Genomic DNA, 21,323 nt, shown 5'->3' on the forward strand with positions numbered 1-21,323 from the left:
GATTTAACCATTTACGAAGTGTGGGCTCAGTCCAGGATTCTTTGCATACCCAAAACTCCCATTAAATGTAATGAGAGTCTTACAGGCATAAGAAAATGCACGATCAGCCCTTAGTTCTCATGCACAACAGTTTCTGCTACCTATTTTAGCTGCCATATTTTATTCTATTTTATGCCATATTTATTTTATTACCTATGTTAGTTGCCATAAATGTAATGTTTCTTTCTCTCCCACTTTTTCACAGTGAACTCCATCAGTTAAAACTAATATATAGTGCTGTGAGATCATCGTAAGGAAATATACTGTTGCATGTTATGCAGTAAAACAATTCAGTGTCGGCAGAAGATCTCTTATTTAGCCATTCACTGAAGATATCTTCAGCTGAGACAACTGCTCAATTTAAAAGCGTGTGGTTTATCTTTTTCTTGCTAGAAATGGAATTTTTGTCCCATCTGAACAAGACGACTTTGAACTCCTCCTCCTAAGATTGAGCCATATTGGAGGAGTGATGCAAAATCCACATCCTGTTCCAAAATACAGTTCTGCGAGTGGTTTGGATTTCCACACCCATTTCATCCTCTATTGTTTAGAACGTAGTCTGCAGCATCTGCTATACACATATTTAGACTATTACAGGTACAACTACTTGGATTTATTCATCAGTATAAAAAAAGTGTTTTATATGCAGATCTTTATAAAACTGGAAGCTGGTAAAATACAACTTAAATAGTCGGTGATGAGAATTTTCCAGTGCAACTTAGGTCATAGAATCAATCACAGAATCATAGACTTTAAGGTTAGAAGGGACTATTATGATAGTCTAGTCTGACCTCCTGCTCAACAGAGGCCACAGAATCTCACCCACCCACTCCTGTATCAAACCCCTAACTTATGTCTGAGCTATTGAAGTCCTCAAATCGTGGTTTAAAGACTTCAAGGTACAGAGACTCCTCCAGCAAGTTACCCGTGCCCCATGCTGCAGAGGAAGGCAAAAAAACCACATGGCCTCTGCCAATCTGCCCTGGAGGAAAATTCCTTCCTGACCCCAAATATGGTGATTGGCTAAACCCTGAGCATGTGGGGAAGACTCGCCAGCCAGCCACCCAGGAAAGAATTCTCTGTAGTAACTCAGATCCCATCCCATCACAGGTCATTGGTCATATCTACTGCTAATAGTCGAAGATCAATTAATTGCCAAAATTAGGCTATCCCATCATATCATCCCCTCCATAAACTTATCAAGCTTAGTCTTGAAGCCAGATGTGTCTTTTCCATCCGCTGCTTCCCATGGAAGGCTGTTCCAGAACTTCACTCCTTTGATGGTTAGAAACCTTCATCTAATTTCAAGTCTAAACTTCCTGATGTCCAGTTTATATCCATTTGTTCTTGTGTCCACATTGGTACGGAGCTTAAATAATTCTTCTCCCTCCTTGGTATTTATCCCTCTCATATATTTATAGATAGCTATCATATCTCCTCTCAGCCTTCTTTTGGTTAGGCTAAACAAACCAAGCTCTTTGAGTCTCCTTTCATAAGACAGGTTTTCCATTCTTTGGATCATCCTAGTAGCCCTTCTCTGTACCTGTTCCAGCGTTAGCTTTTTTTCATGACCATATCACATTGGCGGCTCATAGCCATCCTGTGATCAACCAGTTCTCCGAGGTCCTTCTCCTCCTCTGTTACTTCCAAGTGATGCGTCCCTAGTTTATAACAGAAATTCTTGTTATTAATCCCTAAATGCATGACCTTCCACTTTTTGCTATTAAATTTCATCCTATTACTATTACTCCAGTTAACAAGGTCATCCAGATCTTCCTGTATGATATCCCGGTCCTTCTCTGTATTAGCAATACCTCCCAGCTTTGTGTCATCCGCAAACTTTAATAGCACATTCCCGCTTTTTGTGCCAAGGTCAGTAATAAAAAGAATAAATAAGATTGGTCCCAAAACTAATCCCTGAGGAACTCCACTAGTAACCTCCTTCCAGCCTGATAGTTCACTTTTCAGTGTGACCCGCTGTAGTCTCCCCTTGAACCAGTTTCTTATCCTACTTTCACTTTTCATATTGATCCCCATCTTTTCCAATTTAGCTAATAATTCTTCATGTGGAACTGTATCAAACGCCTTACTGAAATCGAGATAAATTAGATCCACTGTGTTTCTTTTGTCTAAAATATCAGTTACCTTCTCAAAGAAGGAGATCAGGTTGGTTTGACACGATCTACCTTTTGTGAAGCCATGTTGTATTTTGTCCCATATTACCACTGACCTCAATGTCCTTAACTACTTTCTCCTTCATAAATTTTTCCAAGACCTTGCATACTACAGATGTCAAACTACCAGGCCTGTAGTTACCTGGATCACTGTTTGGGAAGAAGGACTGTTTAAAGGTGGTTAGAGTCAGTACAGTACTGACTCCATGAAAAGATTGGGGAGAGAGAGATACTGAGCTTTCAGGTGTAGCTTTTTCCCATAACTAGCACTGTAATGGCTTGACGTTGTAGTTGCAGTTTTGGCTCTCAAATGTAATCCAGAGTTTAACACTGAGCTCAGACCATCACTTCTTGACTTCCTCTTGCCATCTGATGTTAGTTTCCTTTGTGTCATCCTTGATGGCAACTGCTTTCATACCATTTCGGATTTAAGGGAAAGCATTACAATTGTGACCATTTGAAACAGAGCACTGATTTAAATAATTTGATCTTAATAGTGAGTTAATTAATTAATTTTATTATAAACAACCTGTCTGAATCAGGCTCCGGTATGGCCAAACTCTTGACACACATTGACTGCTAAATTCATTGCAAGATTACCTCTAAATCAGAACTAGTTAAGACTCTGGGAGAAGAGAAAATGTATTTGCTTTAAGAACAATTCCCCCCTCTCCTCCCAGCCCTTCTGGCTAAGGAGTAAACAGTAGTTTGAAGTAGATCATAGTCATCGAGATTACTGTTCTATCCTGTTCTAGCAGAATGAAAATTCCCCAGCAGTCATTGTTAGGGTACGTCGACTCTTTGAGCTGGGAGGTGTAACTCTCTTCTGCCTAGTGCGCTAAAAATAGTGTAGTCGTGGTGACACGAGCAGTGAGAGCTGCTCCAGATAAGCACCAAGTGCCTCGGACGGGCATGTCTTGGGGCAGCGAGCCCTTTCTGCTGCTCATGCCACTGTGGCTACAGTCTTTTTTTTCAGTGTGCCAGCTCAAAGAGCGCTCAGTAGCTATGTCTCCTCTGCTCGGAATCTAGATGTACCCATAGAGGGAATGGTTGTTAAACAAGTGAGAGAGTCCGTAGATTTAGTTCTTTTAGAAATGCCTGACCCAAAGAGTGCAACATAGTAACTGTTTAGAGAAGAGAATGGTGATTGTACATTGTTGCTTTTTATTAATGCATTTTATATTTTTATTATGCTACTGTTCTTGCCTTGTTTTCAGTTTAACTCCTTCGAATTGTCCTGTTTTGGATAAAAAGGAATTGCATGAGGCTCACCCCTGGTTTGAATTTCTAGTGCAGTGTCGAGGGGTTGCCAGTAACCCAAGAGGTAGGATCCCAGCTTTCATTCATTTCACATACACATGATGAGTTCATCCAAAGAAACATCAACTGGCGGCAGTGATGATTGCCTTAGTTAGTAAAAATCTAAACAGAAACAGTGCACACAGCACTACATTTACAGCTAATGCCTCCTCTGGGTCTTCTGGCATGTGCTGGCTTATCAGTGTCTTAGATTATATGTTCCCCTGGCTAGGTTGGTTTTTAATCAATGGCACTGAAAGTCAAAAGGACTTGTGCTCTTAACTCATTTAGATACTTTGGAAATCTCATTAATCTTTAATGGGGCCAACCATTTCATCATTGCTTAACAAATAAATAACTCTTGAATGAAGCTTGCATTTATTATTTCAGAAAATATGTACATAAGATAAAGAATTGCTCTGTAATGCACTGTAAAAATATGGGACCAGATTCCCATCCTCTTCCTATAGGCTGAATTCCTATTTAAGCTCAATAGGAACATTGTCAATACATTGGAGGAGTTTTAGGATCATGTCTGCCCATCTATATAGTGTGCCATCTGCATGAGTTTAATAAAGTAATTTTTCTTAATCCTGAATCTCATTTAAAATATGAATAATTTAATAATATAATTGTTTTTTCAGAGAAGAAAAATCTCACTTTTTTTCTCTTTTTCCAGATCCAAAGATGATATTTCAGGCTAGTCTTGCAAATGCTCAGATCTTGATTCCTAGTAATCAAGCTAGTGTGAGCAGCATGCTGTTGGAAGGACATACACTTTTAGCACTTGCAACCACAATGTATGCACCTGGCGGTATAGATCAGGTACTTAATATGTCAGCTATTTCTGGAAACTTACTCCTATCACTAGAAGCTGAAAGCCCGTGCTGTCACATGGGTGTAATTCGTAAAGTCACGTGTGTTTTTTAAAAAAAAAAAAGGGGGGGGGGGCTGAAAATGGTTGAGAACTTAAAGGTTGGATGGTAACAGACTGCAAATCCCAGTGATGATTGAACAGGTAATGTTCTAAACATAGAGCTCTCAACCAGGCTTGTAGCTGTTTCCATTGCTTCACTCCATGCTTCATTTCCATCGGCTTCAGAGTGATGATTGGGGTTGTTGTGTGTGCTGGCTGTGTTGTGTGGGTAGTTGTTGATTTGAGTTGTGCTGGGACAGCTGTGTGGGTGGCAAATCAGGGATGTATGCTGTGGTAAGGGGCCATGCGGGGGTTATTGCACATGCTGCTATGTTGTGTGGGTGGTTGTGCTAGATCTCTTGGTTTGTGTGGGTGGCAGTTGGGCACATAGATGAGCTGAGTAATCCACTATCTGTACAGTCTCCCTCACAACCAATGAAATTGTTGCATGCAAATTAGATGTAGAGTAAGGTAATTGGTTGAATTATCTCTGATATCACAATGGTGTAGGACTCCTGACATGGCATAGATACATGCCTTACTGTAGCTGTACAGCGTGCGGGTATAATTTGTAAAGTCAAAATGAGAACTTCATTTGGACAGTAACAGAACACAAATCCAAGTGATGACTGAACTTGGTGATATTCTGAACAGAGAGGTTTCAACCATGCTTGTAACTGCTTCTGTTTTATCCCATTGACTCAGACATTTAGGCTTCAGAGTGACACAGGAGTGATAATCTTGGTCTCTTTCTACATAGATTATGAAAACAAAATGAGATGTTGTCTCAACTCAATACAAAGAAATACACAAATGCAACCACATAACTTCCTTTCACAGAGATGGGAGTGTTCCTTTGGAGTAGTATGTTTCAATACATAATGAAAAATTGATTAAAGGTTACTTTTAGTTTCAAAATAATGCTACTGATGAGTACAATACCTTCTTAAAGTGGTTATGTTTTAGGTGTAGATAACAATGAAGTACAGAAGCCATTAGGATTGGCTGTTAAGGTGGTAGAATGTGTTTCTAAACTTTTCCTATACTTTTTTTTAAAAGTAGCTGTAGTTAATAGATATTAACAGGGTTATTTTCCACGCTTATATTTTATATCATAGAAAAGTTTGTTGTAAGTGTCAAAGTAGGTGCCCTTTGTTTCACTTACTCAAAACCTCTGATTTTGAACCACAAAGTCTGTGCTCTGATTAAACAGTTAGTGGGAATGTGTGACTTAGCTGGTGTGCTATTTTGCTCTGAATAGGTGGGATTCAGCTTCCACTTTTCAACTGTTTGTCAAGTTATGAATCATGGCACGTAACAGAAAATGTGCTTATTGGTTTATTGTTTTGTAAAGACTTAAAATATAAGCATGTTTAATATCTTTTTATTAAATATACTGCTTCATGTTTCAGATGTGACTTCATTTAACACAAACAGTTTAGTTGTTTGCTTGTGTATAATAGTGCAGTGACTGCTGAAAGAGGTGTTTTTAGAATAATTCTCAGGGATATCCTTGGATATTTTTCTGGACTGTAAATCATGAAAGTTTTGTAACAAATTCAACATCTAGTGCTCTGTCTTGCATTTCTTGAACACCCAATGTATTTCTATTGGTTTGAGGTAGGTAGGTAGTTTGGGATCTTCAGTTTTGGGTGTACAAGGAATGCAGGATCATGCCCATGTACAGTTACTTTTTTTTTTATGAGTGAAATGTTCTGTTCTTATTTCCTTTCAATCTAGGTTCTTCAGAATGAAGATACTGAAAAGCCCCTGAAGAAGGTGGATCCACAGCTGTTAAAAATGGCATTGACGCCTTACCCCAAACTCAAAGCTGCTCTCTTTCCGCAGAGCACTTCTCATGGAATTTTGCCACCTGATATCTCACTCTACCATCTTATGCAGGTATATATAATGCATTGTAAATGAAGCTGCATATCAAAGTGAATGCAAGAATTTCAGAGAAGTTCCGTTTTGAGCTACAGACACTTTGAAAGTATGTGTTCCCATCTCGATTTAGCACAAGTGTGAAGGAGTGACTTGCTGGCTGGTGCACCCCTTCGTGGCTAGGTGTGGCATAGCAGGTGCTTCTCTCAGGCCCCCTGCTGATGGGTGCTCCATTTCTGCAGTGGTCTGCTTCTTCTTGTGACTCACCCTTCCAGACTGGTCCAGTCCTATCCCATCTGGGTAACAGAGTCCCTCCCACAAAACAGTAGTCCAGTGACTGTACACCATGTCTTCAGCCCAGCTCTGGGCTCAGTGGTCCTTACACTTTTTATCTCCAGGGGCTTTCACCACCTTTTTCAATGGTCGATAAAGTAACCCAGGCCTTCCCTTTACTTTAGGTTCCAGGCTCAGCTAATATTTGCTTCCTCATACTCCATGGCGACTCCCTGAACTACTGAGCCTGTCTCTAGGCCCTTTTCCTCAGCCCCTTCCTGGGATCACTCCTCCACAGATTATTTGCCCCTTCCCAGACTCTGCAGAGCCCTTTCTGGCTCTTGTACTGAGTGATACCTCCTAGGACTTTCACCCTGGAGGCCCAGCTCCTGTCTGCCTCTTCCAAGGCTGTGTGTGTGTGTCTCTCTCTCTCTCTTTCCTCTCCCTGGCATCTGCCCTTTTGTCAAGGCTTACTACTGGACTTTGCTCCACCCCTGTGGTTTCCCAACGCTTCTCCTAGCCCTTTGTCAGTGTTCCCTCCTTAGGAGAGGATCCCAGGGCCTACTCTCCCCCAGCTTCCTGTCCCTCAGCCCCCTCTCACTGCTCTGAGCTGCTCCCTGTGTGAACAACACCTAGTTCCTCCTCAGCTGCATCTGATAATGAATTGGTTCTTGTGCCACCAAGTGGGTTAATTGAACCCCCAGGCTCCTGTTATCCCTTTTGCTGCCAGCATGGAGTATATACTTCATCAGACCAAAAATTATGAAACTTGTATTAAAGCAACTGTAACAAGGTTGAGACTCACCAGTGCAGTACCTCCTGCTGGTTGACTTGGGAATTAGCTCAACTCCAGCTCCAGAGCACCCTCTGCTGGCCGGTGTCTTGCCTGCCTCAGGCCCCATGTCCCTCCCAGACCCTGGGATTCTGCCCCCAGCAGTACCCCCTTACTCTGGGTTCCCCTTCCAGGGGAACCCCAGTCCTCTAAACCCACCTTGCTGCAGTGGCTACAGCCAGTCATCATCTAGCCCCCTCTCACTGGGACAGACTGCAGTCTGTAATGACCACTCGTCATTGGCAAGCGGGTAAGACCAGCTGCTCTGCCTATTCCCCAGGCTGCACCTCTGTAGCCCCAGTACCTTTGTAGGCCTTCACCAAGGCCTGCAGTCCGGGGGTTTACTAGGCTGGAGCTCCCCAGCTCCTCTTCCCTTCCCCAACATGGCTCTGCTTCAGGTGCCTTCCTCTCAGGCAGCCAGGCCCTTCCCAGTCCAGAGCTAGAGTGAGACTCCTGCAGCTCCTGGCCCCCAGCTCTCTTATCAGGGCCAGTTGGGCCCTGATTGAGCTGGCTACGCCTGTGGTCAGCTACTCCCTCAGCTGCTCTCACTTCTTTTCCCAGCCGCAGCCCTCTCCAGGGCTGCTTTTAACCTCTGTTCTAGGGGAGTGGGGCAGCCTCCCCACTACAGCATCTATATTGTAATTTGATAGATAATTTTTAAATGTTGTTTGTTAAGGCTCAAACCCGATCATTTATGGAAAAAGTCTGGACTACGCTCCTAGGCTGACTTGATTTCACAACTGAACGTAGAATAATATACTGTTATATTTTACTCTGCAAATCCTGGGATTTGGGACTGACACTAAGGCTTCAGGCCAAGATTTTAGACAGTGGGTGGCTGAAGTTAAGCTCCTAAATCCATATTTAGGCATCTAAATAAGTGGCCTGATTTTTCACATATGTGGCAATCCCAGGCTCCAGTGAAAGCTGGCAGCTCTAGGATTATGTTGTTAGTATTTTCAATAGGCAGGTTATCAACTGTCACTGAAAATTAGAGTTATTTTTTTAATTAAGTGGAGGAGGAAGGAGAGTGAGACCTAGAATGAAAGGATGGGTGAAAATGGAGGGACACCATACAGACAGTCACATGAAAGCTCCTTGTTGGTAGATCTCCTTGGCTTAAGTTAGGCGGGTGATGAGATGACCTCCTAATAGCTGGGAATAGTCTACTGGACTCATAACTACTAGAACAGCAGTAGCCGCACTAAGACCACCATTCAGCAAAGCACTTACGCACATGCTGTCCCACTTAAGTATGTGCTTAAAGTTGCAGTCACAACCGGGTCTTGTATGAGTTGAAAATATGTGCTTCCCAGAAAGAGCTGCCTGAGACATTTGTTACTGCAGCAGGAGCAAGAGCTTTACTATCAACTGCTAGAGATTCCTGAAGTGTTTTTTTTGGTTCTAATTGGCTTTAAAATCATGATGCTTTGAACAGTTTATCTGCATATATTTTGTTTTTAATTTTTCAGTCATTAGCGCCTTTTGATCCCACTAAATTATTTGGCTGGCAGTCGTCAAATACTCTTGCCATAGCAGGTAATTAATTTTAAAATGTAAAATACTTGTGTTTAGGCTACGAACTTTGAATGAAGTACTTTTCAGTGGATATCACAATTTGCCCCTTGCTGGGCACAGACATTGTTCAACCCCGGTTCTCTGAGGTACTGGTACAGGCCTTTTACTCCTCTAACTTTCCTCTCGGGACACTTGACAGCCTGTGAATATCCTGGCTGCTTTCCCTAATTCTATTCTGAAAGTCTTCCAGATCTCTTCAGAACCCACCAGTTGACTACACCTCTGACCCTGGGTTTGAAAAACCACTAAACTTTTATTTGACCAGAGTAAACATAATCATAACAATAGCTTTCAGCAACCTTCTACAGGGCTGCTAGAATAATATGGATAGTGGGAGTGCTGAGAGTCATTGAACCAAACTGTAAACCCTGTGATGTGATGGAAACCACTTCAAGCCCGGGGGTGCTGCAACATCCCCAGTTCCCCTACTTCCAGCACCTATGACCTTCTACTTATTCCCAAAGGGAATGCCTAGACTTATAAGAGCCCAGCAGTGCTTCCCTCCCCGAACACAGTCTAGCTATTCAACCCCCTGTGTGATCCTGCTCCCTCCCTCTCTACTCAGGAGCCAAGTGATGACCCTTCACACTCAAAACACCCTGAAGTTCTGAACATGTAGTTCAGGTGAAGCTTCCATTCAGGAGTTTGAGACTTTGTGTCTCTGTGCACCAGTGACACGTGCTCTTTTGGTCTTCAACGACATACCCCTATAAAAACACTTAACAATTTTGGTTGACAACATTTACCCTACAACAACATCTCATATACCATTTCAAGTTAACATATTCCTTTCTCCACAGTAGAATTGCGCAGTAAATTACTCTTTTCAGTAGGTATTCCTCTGTATAAAAATATTTCTTATATTTTTCTAAAGGTTTTGTTTTAAAATGGTTGTTTACAAAGGTGTTATTGGGTCTGGCTACAGCACTTAGTTTCCTCACGATAGAATGGGGAATATCTGAATGTTAGTGGAGCTTTTTCCACAAGAAATGTTGTATAAAACAATAATCTTTACAAACCTACTGTGAATTAGATAAGTAATATGTTCCCTCTGACAGTGAGAGCATCCTTGCCTCAGTTTACTTAAGTGACCTGCCCATGGCAATTTAAACAAAAGTCAGTGCCAGAGTTCCAGTTGTACGGGAACCAGAATTAGAATTTGAGTGGTACTGGAAAGTTTAATAATTTAAAGCAGAGCTAGTGTGGTATTTGGTTTCCTCTTCCATAGAAGTTGTTGAGTAGCAGAAAGATATCTCCCAATTTTTAAATCAAACATTTATGCAATTAAGAAACACTGTGACATTCTTTCCAGACATCTCAAGTGACCTCCCTCATTTCTCGTCCCCTGATTTGGTAAACAAATATGCCATAATGGAACGACTGGATTTTTCCTACTACTTGCACCATGGACGCCCATCATTTGCTTTTGGTACCTTTTTGGTCCAGCAATTAGTAAAGAGCAAATCCCCAAAGCAGCTGTGAGTATTTTAAAAAATAATAGTTGCCATGTGAATATATAGCGGCATGCTAGGAAAAAATTAAAATGAGAAGCAGGAATGTCCTGCTAGAAATACCCCCAGCATTCTATTTTGAAATGTCATTTATTGTGCATCACATATAGATGTTCACTACAAAAAACATTTTAAGGACAAAAAAAGTGAAAAACGGTGAAAATGAAAAGTATAGATTAAGTGGTTGTGGTGGAGTTTTAGGCCCAAGGAAGTTGATTTTTGAAAATAGCTTTATGTAAGTAAAATGGGATATAGAGTGTTTATATGAGTTAGTATATGAGGGGCGGAATATAGATTTGGTTAATAGGTTGTTGGGGGTGTGGTTAATATATACAGTCTGCTCTTAGAAACAAAGGTCATCCAGTTTCTTCATACCCATGCCAAATCTGTTTTACCTGAGTGGAGTATTCACGTTAATAATGATTTCAGGATTGGACCTAGACTTGAAAACTAACATTAGATAAAGGGAAAATGCCTGTTTATTTTTTCTTTCCTTATCGGTTCCTTCACTAACGGTATTAATTTCCCTGTTTAAACTAAAGAAAACATAATTTAATTTATAGAAGTTATTTAGCAAAATATAAAACGCAATCCCAGAATCTGACACACAAATAAGAAATCAGTCTTAAAGTACATTAACCAAAACAATAGGACAGGTTGCTTTTTTTCATCTTCAGTGTATATATGTGGCATTTTATTTGTATTAATTAGTGTGAAAATGACACCATCAATCTGAAATCTAATACACTTCAAAAAGTTAAAAGTAGTTACTTAGTACACCTGCCTTTGTGTCTCCGTGCTACATTGTGTTGTCTTAAAATAATCTTTTCCTATTTTTAATGTTTTGTCTCTTCTGTTGCTGTGTGAAACATAAGCAAAAAGGTAACTTCACTGACTATATGAGGGAAACAGTGAAAATGTCTATGGGGAATTGCTGCCAACTGTACAAACTAAACACACTGGGGAAAAGATCATTATTTCTTCTCTATATATCTCTTTAGTATAGTAATTTTCGATGTTGTTTCTAAGATTAGTAGGTTATTACACATCTTCAGGCAGAAGTGTGTCTAATTTAACTGTCACTTTTAGTATGGGTGGGGGTTTGATACTATAGAAACATTCATTTGTTCACTCACTTTTTATGGTACCAGGGGCTAGATCCTTTTTCTCCTAGTGCCTGAACTGAAAGAGCAACGTCACTGGGAGACTGTTCAGAGAAGCGGCATCTTTTCTCTAGAGAGAGACTGTACTTTTATGCTGGAGTTCAGGTCATTTTTCAAGAAGAAAACCCTTCTTCTTGAAAGAAGCGGCGGCCAGCACATCCCTCAGCCAGCACATCCCTCGGCCCGCGCTGCTTCCCGCAGCCCCCATTGGCCGGGGACGGTGAACCACGGCCAGTGGGAGCTGTGATCAGCCTCACCTGCGGACGCTGCAGGTAAACAAACCGTCCGAGCCTGCCAGCAGATCTCCCTGACGGGCCACGTGCCAAAGGTTGCCGATCCCTGGACTATAGCGTATGACTCCCTGTTTACTGCTGGAAAGTATTGCAGACACTCCATTTGCTAGATTAGAACATCAGCGTAATTATGTTGTCACATTTCACATGGGCAAGGCCAAAGAGGCATTACTGTGGGGTTTTTAAATAGAGGGTGAGATATTTCTTATAGTCCTATAGCCTCCAAGTATCCTACATTATTATGCTAATTACTATGGTAATATAATGTATATGCACATAAATACATACGTGAGTTTCTGTATGTAGATACGTGCATATATATTGCCATAGTAATGACCATAAGAACATACAATACTTGTAGGCTACAGGACTACAAGAAAAATCTTGCCCCCATCTGTCTACCCACCCACACTCTGTAGGTAACAAATGAAACTTTTCTTGCTCTATTTGAAATAAAGTACATTTCAAATATTCAGTGGGAGTATTCAGGTGCAATTCTGAACATGCCCTGGTTGCATTGTCACTAATAACATTGCCTGCATATCAGAATAATTTTTCTAAATTACGGAATCATTTTCTTTGGCTTCAAGGTTTTATAAAAGCTTATTGAAACAAATTGCAATTTTAAGGTATGTCCTTTTTAACATTTTTCTTGTGGGATGTTTATTTTCTTTCCTATATTCAGGTCCACATTTGCCCTAGGCAGTTAACATATTTTCAGCACAATTAAACTTATTCCAAATTCACTTGATTATATTTTTCAGCAATTGTAGGTATTAGCTTATGTTGTGAATTATTGTGTTTTGAGATTTCAGTCATAATTTCTATTGAATTAACTTTAACATTTCCTTTATTTTAGGATTCAGCAAGCAGGGAATGAAGCCTACGCTCTAGCTCTTTCTTTCTTTTATATACCTTCAATAGGAGCAGCATGCATTTGTTTTCTAGAGTTACTTGGTCTTGACAGCCTTAAACTTCGGGTTGATATTAAAGTTGCAGATATAATTTGGAGCTTCAAGTCTAGAAATGAAGACTCTCAACACAATTTAATAAGAGAAGCCTTGGGTAGAGTACACTTTTGCATATTTTATAATTATTGAGCAGTATAAAACAGCTATCAGAGGATGAAGGGGGTTATGGTGCCCAGCCCGAATAATGTCCAGGGAATGTAGGAGGAGCACCCTTTCTTTAAGGAGTTAAGAGCTTTGCCATTCTTACATACCCATTTTTCACTAATCTGTGAAGGGGTAATCCCATGGTTAATCCAGACTCGGCCTACTGATAAAATAGCAAAGGGTCTGTATGCCAAAGGGACAGCTGGAACTGGAATAATCGTACATGTCTCATATGCAACACATTGGTGTCAGTCCGCTACCCATAGGCATAGAGTAATAGCTCTATCAAAAATGGTAGTCAGTTTTTGTTTAATATTGTAACATAAGATGATTAGAAGAAAAATGCCAAATTCCTCTGCCCTTGCTGCATTCATTCTGTAAACTACGTAGAAATTAGATATTTGAATTTGACCATGAGAATTTTTCTAGGAAGAACTTAAATTAAGAAAATTACATTTTTAGCTAGTGTTCCATGTGATGTAGCTTTTTTCTCCAGTTAGGAAACCTAACGGGTTTTCTCATTTGTTTAGCTTTTATGTGATAAAGCTCTTTAAAGTATGTTTATTTAAATATAGGACAATTTTTTCAAAAGTGCCTGAGTTAGGAGCCTAACTCTCATTTTCAAAAGTGATGTAGGCACTTAGGAGAATTTACCTAAGCACTTTTGAAAAATTTCCTTACTATAATGTGAAAACAGAGCCCCAGTAATATTTATTTTAATTTTTTTAAATAGTTGGAAATCTAACAAAATTGGCGGATGGTGAAAAAACAGCAGCAGCAGAAGTGCTAATCTCCTTGGAAGAAGCTTTTTGGGATAAAATCGAACATCAAGAAATAAAGAAGTGAGCGAACTACACTTTTAATGCTCTTTATACTGGCCAACTGATATAAAGCACTGAATTTTACCCTTTATGTGGTCAGGCATTACCATGTGTCATAGACACAGCTACTCTGCATGGCAAGTGCAGTAAACAAAACCTATGAGCAACAAGTGTTTCCACATGTTGGGGGTAAGAAATGAGTCCTCTTTGTATATCAGATACCATAGGCAATATGCCTCCTCAGCACTCGTAATAAGGAAGGGAAGCTAATGCATAATGTTGACTGTGCTACCTTTACTGCACTGCTGGGACTTCCTGAATTAGGAGCAAAGAGTGATCTGGAATTCCTCGCAAAGGCAAAACTGTTGTGAAAATTGAGAATTTGGATGGGCAAAAAATGTAGGGTTAGGCCCCCAAGATCGAATCTGATCACAGTCCCTGCTGAAGTCTCAGGAAGGAAATCTTGATTCTTTACAATTGGAAGACCTGTCTGCATCTGTAGCCGTTAAATACGGGAAGATGAAGGGACAATTACTACTTAAATAATTAAAAGTGGACAGATTTTTTTTAGTTAAAATTCTTTCGTTGCTATACAGAACATCCAGTGACTCTAGAAGACAGTGGTCTTTGGTGATGCAGTTCTGTAAGCTCCATGATATCAAACTGAGTACATCTTACCTAAAGGAATGTGTTAGATCCAATGACTGGCTGCAGTTTCTCATCCAGACCCAGATGTACAGCTACCAAATAGATGAGGTGAGCTACTGTGTTTAATTTAAAAATTACAAGAGACATTTTAAACAACAAGCATTGTTAATAGTGTAGTCTTTGTTTTTAAAATAGATGTCTCTTTAAAGAAACAACATCAGATTTAAATCTAGTCAGCTTAATGATAAGTTAGAAATTGTTTCAGGCTCTTAAATTGCCCATAAATCTCCCTATCATTTCTTTTTTTTACCGTCACATTTTCTTGTTTTTTGCATAATATTTTTCTCTGTTGCTGTGTGAAAAGCTGACACCAAAAAGAGCAGCAGGGTCTACAGCAGAATCAGTAAGGACTATACACAGAGTGCTGTCAAATGCACATGAATAAATTGGTAAAATAGAAGTTTTTATTCTAGTCTTTTAATTATATTAAGATGAGGAGTTAATTTCTATCAGTAGTAGGTACAGCTGAACCTCAGGAACACCAGAGTTATGAACTGACCAGTCAACCACATACCTCATTTGGAATCAGAAGTACACAATCAGGCAGCAGCCGAGACCCCCCAAAAAAGCAAATACAGTACAGTGCTGTGTTAAATGTAAACTACTAAAAAAAAATAAATAAAGGGAAAGTTTAAAAAAAAAAAGATATGACAAGGTAAGGAAACTGTTTCTGTGCTTGTTTCATTTAAATTAGGATGGTTAAAAGAAGCATTTTTCTTCTGCATAGCAAAGTTTCAGAGCTGTATTAAGTCAACGTTCAGTTGTAAACTTTTGAAAGAACAACCACATAATGTTTTGTTCAGAGTTTTGAACATTTCAAAGTTCAAACAACCTCCATTTCCAAGGGAACTTTGAGGTTCTACTGTATAACATTTTCAGACAGAAGTGACTTTTTTTGAGTGTTCTTCGAGGTGAGCTGGATACATAAATACCTGCCCAAATGGGACTTAATTCTGTTTTAATTATACTTACGGCTATGGTATGTTCATCCTGGATATTTAGGTTTAGTTCATTTTTAAAAATTAAATGTTTCAGTTACTATTTCAGTATTGGAGATATGTTAATATTTTGCAGCAGTCTCATTTGTATTAATAAAATAGGTATTTTGTTTCACATATAGAATGATTAGTTAATGGTATTGTCGGGATGCAAATATTTATGCTGTAATTATATTGTGTGTTTTGGAAGAGTTTCAAAAGTCTTCCACTTTTGCTGTGCAACATAATCTTTAAAAATATGTTCTGATCTAGGTAAAGTCTTGTACAAGTCGGTGATCATTCATTAAATGGGACCTAAAAAAAGTCCGGCTTAATTGTTTTTATTAAGCTAAAAAGCTTCTCCAGAAGATAAAGAGTCTCCCTTCTAAGAAACAGCTGTGAACTGCAAATATGCTTCAAATATGGACTAGTTTAAAATAAAATCAAGGTTTTAAAATACATTCACACACCCAATTTCACTATCTGTTGTATAATCAGCATAGTAACTGGTAAGATTAAATTGATATAGCCAGAATTTCTGAAATGTTCATAAATATATTTGCAATGTTTACTGTATGTAGAAGACACATACTTACTGTAGAATTTTTCAGTCTTGTTACACTATGTACATTATACAGCGTTGCTATGATAATCTTTGGCAGCCCGCATATATAATAAGAACCATTGTAGGTAACTCCCATGAAATTGGTAAGATTTGAACACACATACCTGGCACAATCGGCTCCTAAGGTATCTTTTCACAAATACTAGCATATTGTCTCTTATACAAACAATTCTAGGTTGGAATTTTCAAAGAAGCCTAAGAGAGCTAGGATCTCAAATCCTGTTGTCAGTGGGGAGCTTAATTTAGGCTTCTTTGAAAATCCTACCCTGAATGTTTTCAAAATAGAAAAATATAATTAAGTGTGCAGTCACCTGCAAATAAACCTCAGGTAGCAACTTACTGAAAAATTCCTTTCAATGATATACCGTCTATGCCAGGGATGTCATTGGGGCTGAAAATGAGTGTATGTTTTATGTAAAGGGAGGAATTTCAATATTTTATTGTGATACTGTGCATTTCTAAAACACTTTCATCTGCAGATCTCCAGAAGTATACCTTGTAAAATCGGTTTGATAAAATGTCTTCTGTGTTTACTTTTATTTCATGTACACAATAGCTCTCCCCTCCCCCAGTTGCTCTCTGCAAGTTTTCTGTATGAAGATGCCTTTGATTATCTTTTCTAGGTCATTTCCATTCTTCAAGATTTCACTCCCATTTTGCAAGAACATTTGATGCTGGCCTTTGAGAACTTGCAGCGCTCTCGCTCTGATACAGGGAGTCATCACAACAACAACACCAGTCCACTCAAGACTGAGCACAGGCAGAGTGAACATACAAGTGACCTCTTTCAAATTCTGTTGTGCTGTCAAGAAAGTCCTAACCCTGGGTGCTACCTTTTGGCTGAAGGAGTGAGGCATCATGCTCCCTTCTTGAGTGTCTTAGCAGCCTGTTTTCAGGTAAGAACTATTCAAAAGTATTTCTCTTTTAGAGGTGTGGTGCAATACAAGGAAAAATCTACACATCTGGAGACCATTCAGAAAATTATTTCACATACTTATGTCAGAGCGGAAATATATACATTGTATACACCAAGTATTCCCCAATTATCAAAATAATTTGATTAGTATGACACATTTCATGTGATGTTTTACAGCTCTCTAGCTAGATTACTAAGTAATAAAAGAATGTCTGATTTTTTTGTCCATTTGGCAGGATCCCAACATTATTCACTGTCTCTGTGTTTGGATAATTACCTCTGTGGATAATGTTACTGCTGCTGAAGCAACAAACCATATTCAAGGCTCAGTAGAAAATCATGAATGGGATCTTCATGACCTTTCCACCATCTGGAAGATGTTTTTAAGAAGACAAAAAAATAAAACTCTCATGAATGGTTTCCGGCTCTTTCTCAAGGTAATGATTTACTTAGGTATTTTTAGCCTATATTTTTTTCTGTGTATTTAGATCTCCTATACTAGAGATTCTCTTATTTGCATAGAGGAGGCTTTCCACCTTGTCTTTCAAATTATTTGCAAGATAATCCACTGTGCTACATAGCCCTATGAGAAAATATTAGACTTGGAAAATAAACAGTTACAAACTTGCAAATAATTTGTCAGGTTTATATACCTTTTTGTAGACAACAAACCAAGACAAGCATTGTTCTTACACCAATTGATACAAACTTTCCATTTATTAGACAAATGTACTTTCAGTGGACTTTTGTAACCTTTTTGCTTATCTTTAAAGGATTCCCCTTTATTACATATACTGGAGATGTATGAACTGTGCATGGACTACAAAAAATATAATGAAGCCAAAACCAAACTCCACAACTTCCAGACAAGTCTTGCAAATGTAAGCAGATGTTTTGTAAATGTCTTTACTTAGATGTCGTCATATTACAGTTTGATCTTTTCTAATGCCATAGGCTAAAACAAAGAAAAGGAGTCTGCTTAACATAATTCATGAGATGGTTTTGGAGTAATAGGTGTCCAACAACTCCTTCATCATTTCCACTTTGTGGAAAACCTGAATTTTGGAGTAAAAAGGAGCAGGTTGCTTGAATAAACTACATGCAATTTTAAATCAGTACATCTGATTTACTTAGGGCCAGATTGTGATACCCTAATTCACAGGAAGTAGTATCTTACTCCATGAGCAATCCTGTTGACTTCAGTGGGATTATATGATGGTTCTTAGGGTGCCCAGAACTGAGAGTCATCTTGTTACCCGCCTGTCTCCAGTAAGAGGGAGACCTGCTTGTGCTTAACTGGTTGTCACCTCGCTGATACCTCCAGTCTGTTAACTCCGTCCAGCTTGCTTGGGTGATTATGCCAGGCCTTACTTTGCCTTCCAGGTGGACAGTAGGTGCACTCACAGTAATACCAGGTCTGCTGTCCCCAAGTGAACAGTGGATACACCTGCTTCAGTGATTCAGCTCAGGATTGGCTCATTGTAAAATAACACGACACTGAGACAAATTTATAGTGAAAACAATCAGAAGTTTATTATCAAAGATCAAAATTTTAGAGATAATGAATAAGAATAACGGAAACAGAAGGGTTATGTATAAAACAAAATCATATTATGATTCCTGGAAGCTAAACTTAACAGGCTAACCTTTAGTCTAAATAAGTTTGTCTGAACCAAAATATCTTTAAGAGCGTTTCAACCAAGCCTGGTTGAGATCCTATTTTCCTTAATGTAATTGCACTGCCCAATTACTTCCTAGGTGCAGGATAAAGGGGTGTCTTCCTGGTCTTCCCCCCAATATTCCCCAAAGTTCATGGTCTGTACTTCAGAGTCAGGATGACCTCTACCCCCTTGCAGTTTATTCTCTGGTGTTAGGAACGTACTTTTTTTACATACATGGTATGACTCCTTACATGGTATTTGTTTTCACAATGATACTAATGACCAGCATGATTCTGGCTTTTATTTAAGACCTCACTTGAAATTCTTTGGTGAACTAGAATGTACACATCAGGATATTCTTGTAACCCCCCTTGCTAGTGGTCATTGAAGGGTTCTTAGAGTCACTAATTCCTTCTGGTGTAAGGTACTATTTATGGTGAGTAATGGTATCTCATTCTCCGGGCCTTAGTAAATAGCATTAATTCTAAAAATAAAGTGAAAATGATGGTGCTAATAAGGTGGTAACTTTCAGAGAAAATCTTCTTAGGCTAAACAGTTGCTCTTGAATATATTGGTGGCTTTCTGAAAAATGGAAGTTTTTGAAAAAAGCATCAAGATCACCTTGGTGCCAGCAGTCTCAAAGACCACGTTGACTTATTCTTTGAAAACAGTTGGCCCGAGTTACACCTAAGCAACCCATTAAGGCCCTGATTCAGCAATTGGTGTCAGTGGGACTGAAGCACATGTGTAATGTTGAGCACATGCTCAAGTGCTTTGCTAGATCAGAAACTACCCGGGGACAGAATTTGGCCCACAAGTTGCTGAAACTCAAGTTCATAGAGGGAATATTTGGAATCATGTCTTTACTCTTTTTCTTTACATTGTCAGAGCTAGACATACAACAATTACTCCTGTTCTCCCCTCTATATCTCTTCGTTCTTCCAGTTTTCTTGGTTTCCTAGTAACTAACATTTCATGTCCTTAGTGTTGGTTGTTTTCCTTCTTGTGACTCAAATCAAGGTTGGGCAGGTTGGTTTTCCTACTCAGCGCATCATGCTCTGACCCCATGTAGTGGGTATGTGTATAAAGCAGATGAGATATGTCAGGGCTGCTAGTTTCTAATGATGTTTTTTTTTCCTACCGATCCATGATCTTTTTGACATTCTATCTATGCAGTTAATACAGATTTTCAGGGGAAATTGCCAGAAATCTTGTCTATACGCACAGAAAGTGAACTATTTCCAGATTAAAATCAAGATATTGGTGATGGAGCATCAAAACTTTTTGGAGCCACATATTGTATATTAGAATTGGTATTATTCGGTTTTCAGTGTGACCTGATCTAACTAGAAACAAGTTGTATTTATATTCACTGCAGAATATGTTGTAAGAAATGTATTAATCCTTTTTATTTAAACAGCTTAAAATTGCAGATAAACCAACACCATCAATAATATCAGTACCATGGCTGGAGTCACAGGCATTCTTTCTTCTTGAATTGATGATGCAGCAATGTAGAACACAGTATGAATTAGGAAAACTGTTACAGCTCTTTGCAGATATAGATAAACTTCTACCTGATGGTAAGGACAATTTTTTCTATTACATGGTCTGGTTGCTTTCACAACTTTGAAGTGTATAAGAATGATTTAAAAAATCTAACCCTATGAGAAGTGTACTTTAAAAATTACATGTTCTTCACTAATTTTATACTGTAGCTTGGAGTATGTTACTATTTTTATGGAAAAAGGAAAACGTGATAAACTTTTATTGTAAATCTGCAGGTAGTATTGTAGTATAATGTGAAGGAATTTCTGAAGCCAGATTTATTTTTTTACAGAAAGATGTGGAAGAAAATATAGGCTTCTTTTGGAGCCGGTGTGAAACTAGTGAAAAATGTATGGAAAATGAACAGAAATGTTCCAGTTTTAAACTGAAAATTCATTGTGATGATATGAAACTTTAGTATGTTAAACATATTATACATATACTCCGTTCCCCACAGGCTTACATGTTGTTGAAAATGTATATCAGTGACTTCTTCAGTTAAAGAATAGTTGCCTTAATATTTGTACTGTCTCTTTTGAAACAGGCCCAGATGTGAAGAAACTGTGTGCACTCAGTCAGATTTTGAAGGATTCATCTATATCTATTAATCGCTCTATCCTGACCAGTTATGACACAGAATATTTTCAGAATGAATGCAGATCAGTTCTAGAGCAGCTGCAAGAGAGAGGATTGTTCTCACTGGCGAGGAAGGTTGCAGAATTAGCTGAACTGCCTGTGGACAGTGTGGTTATCCAAGAGGTATAGTATAGTTATCTAATGCTGTTTTTTACTTAAAGTAAAATGTTTGCACAGTCAAGTTTCTTTTCTGGTTGTTAAGCTCCCATATGTCTGATGGTATCAAAAGTGTTAACTTTTCACCAACATGAGGATGCCATCCAGAAGGACCTAGAAATGGCATGCATAAATTGCCTAATTTGAAATAAGAAAAGGAGTACTACTGGCACCTTAGAGACTAACCAATTTATTTGA

The 21,323-nt window shown here is 38.9% G+C and overlaps 1 protein-coding gene across 2 annotated transcripts in view; it reads left to right on the forward strand.

The window, feature by feature from the left end:
• Nucleotides 1–21,323, forward strand: part of SPG11 (SPG11 vesicle trafficking associated, spatacsin) — a 61,157-nt gene that overhangs the window by 22,707 nt on the left and 17,127 nt on the right. For both annotated transcript variants that reach the window (XM_084641779.1, XM_084641780.1), the window contains exons 16-29: nt 433–636; nt 3,431–3,537; nt 4,192–4,337; nt 6,169–6,330; nt 8,890–8,956; nt 10,308–10,473; nt 12,822–13,027; nt 13,811–13,919; nt 14,495–14,654; nt 16,832–17,104; nt 17,361–17,561; nt 17,898–18,005; nt 20,206–20,368; nt 20,878–21,092. In XM_084641779.1, coding sequence (XP_084497905.1) covers nt 433–636; nt 3,431–3,537; nt 4,192–4,337; nt 6,169–6,330; nt 8,890–8,956; nt 10,308–10,473; nt 12,822–13,027; nt 13,811–13,919; nt 14,495–14,654; nt 16,832–17,104; nt 17,361–17,561; nt 17,898–18,005; nt 20,206–20,368; nt 20,878–21,092 — 2,287 coding nt within the window. The remainder of the gene's footprint in view (nt 1–432; nt 637–3,430; nt 3,538–4,191; nt 4,338–6,168; nt 6,331–8,889; nt 8,957–10,307; nt 10,474–12,821; nt 13,028–13,810; nt 13,920–14,494; nt 14,655–16,831; nt 17,105–17,360; nt 17,562–17,897; nt 18,006–20,205; nt 20,369–20,877; nt 21,093–21,323) is intronic.

This window comes from Lepidochelys olivacea (assembly GCF_965140295.1).
Source record: "Lepidochelys olivacea isolate rLepOli2 genome assembly, chromosome: 10".
In the NCBI taxonomy this organism is placed as follows: domain Eukaryota; kingdom Metazoa; phylum Chordata; order Testudines; family Cheloniidae; genus Lepidochelys; species Lepidochelys olivacea.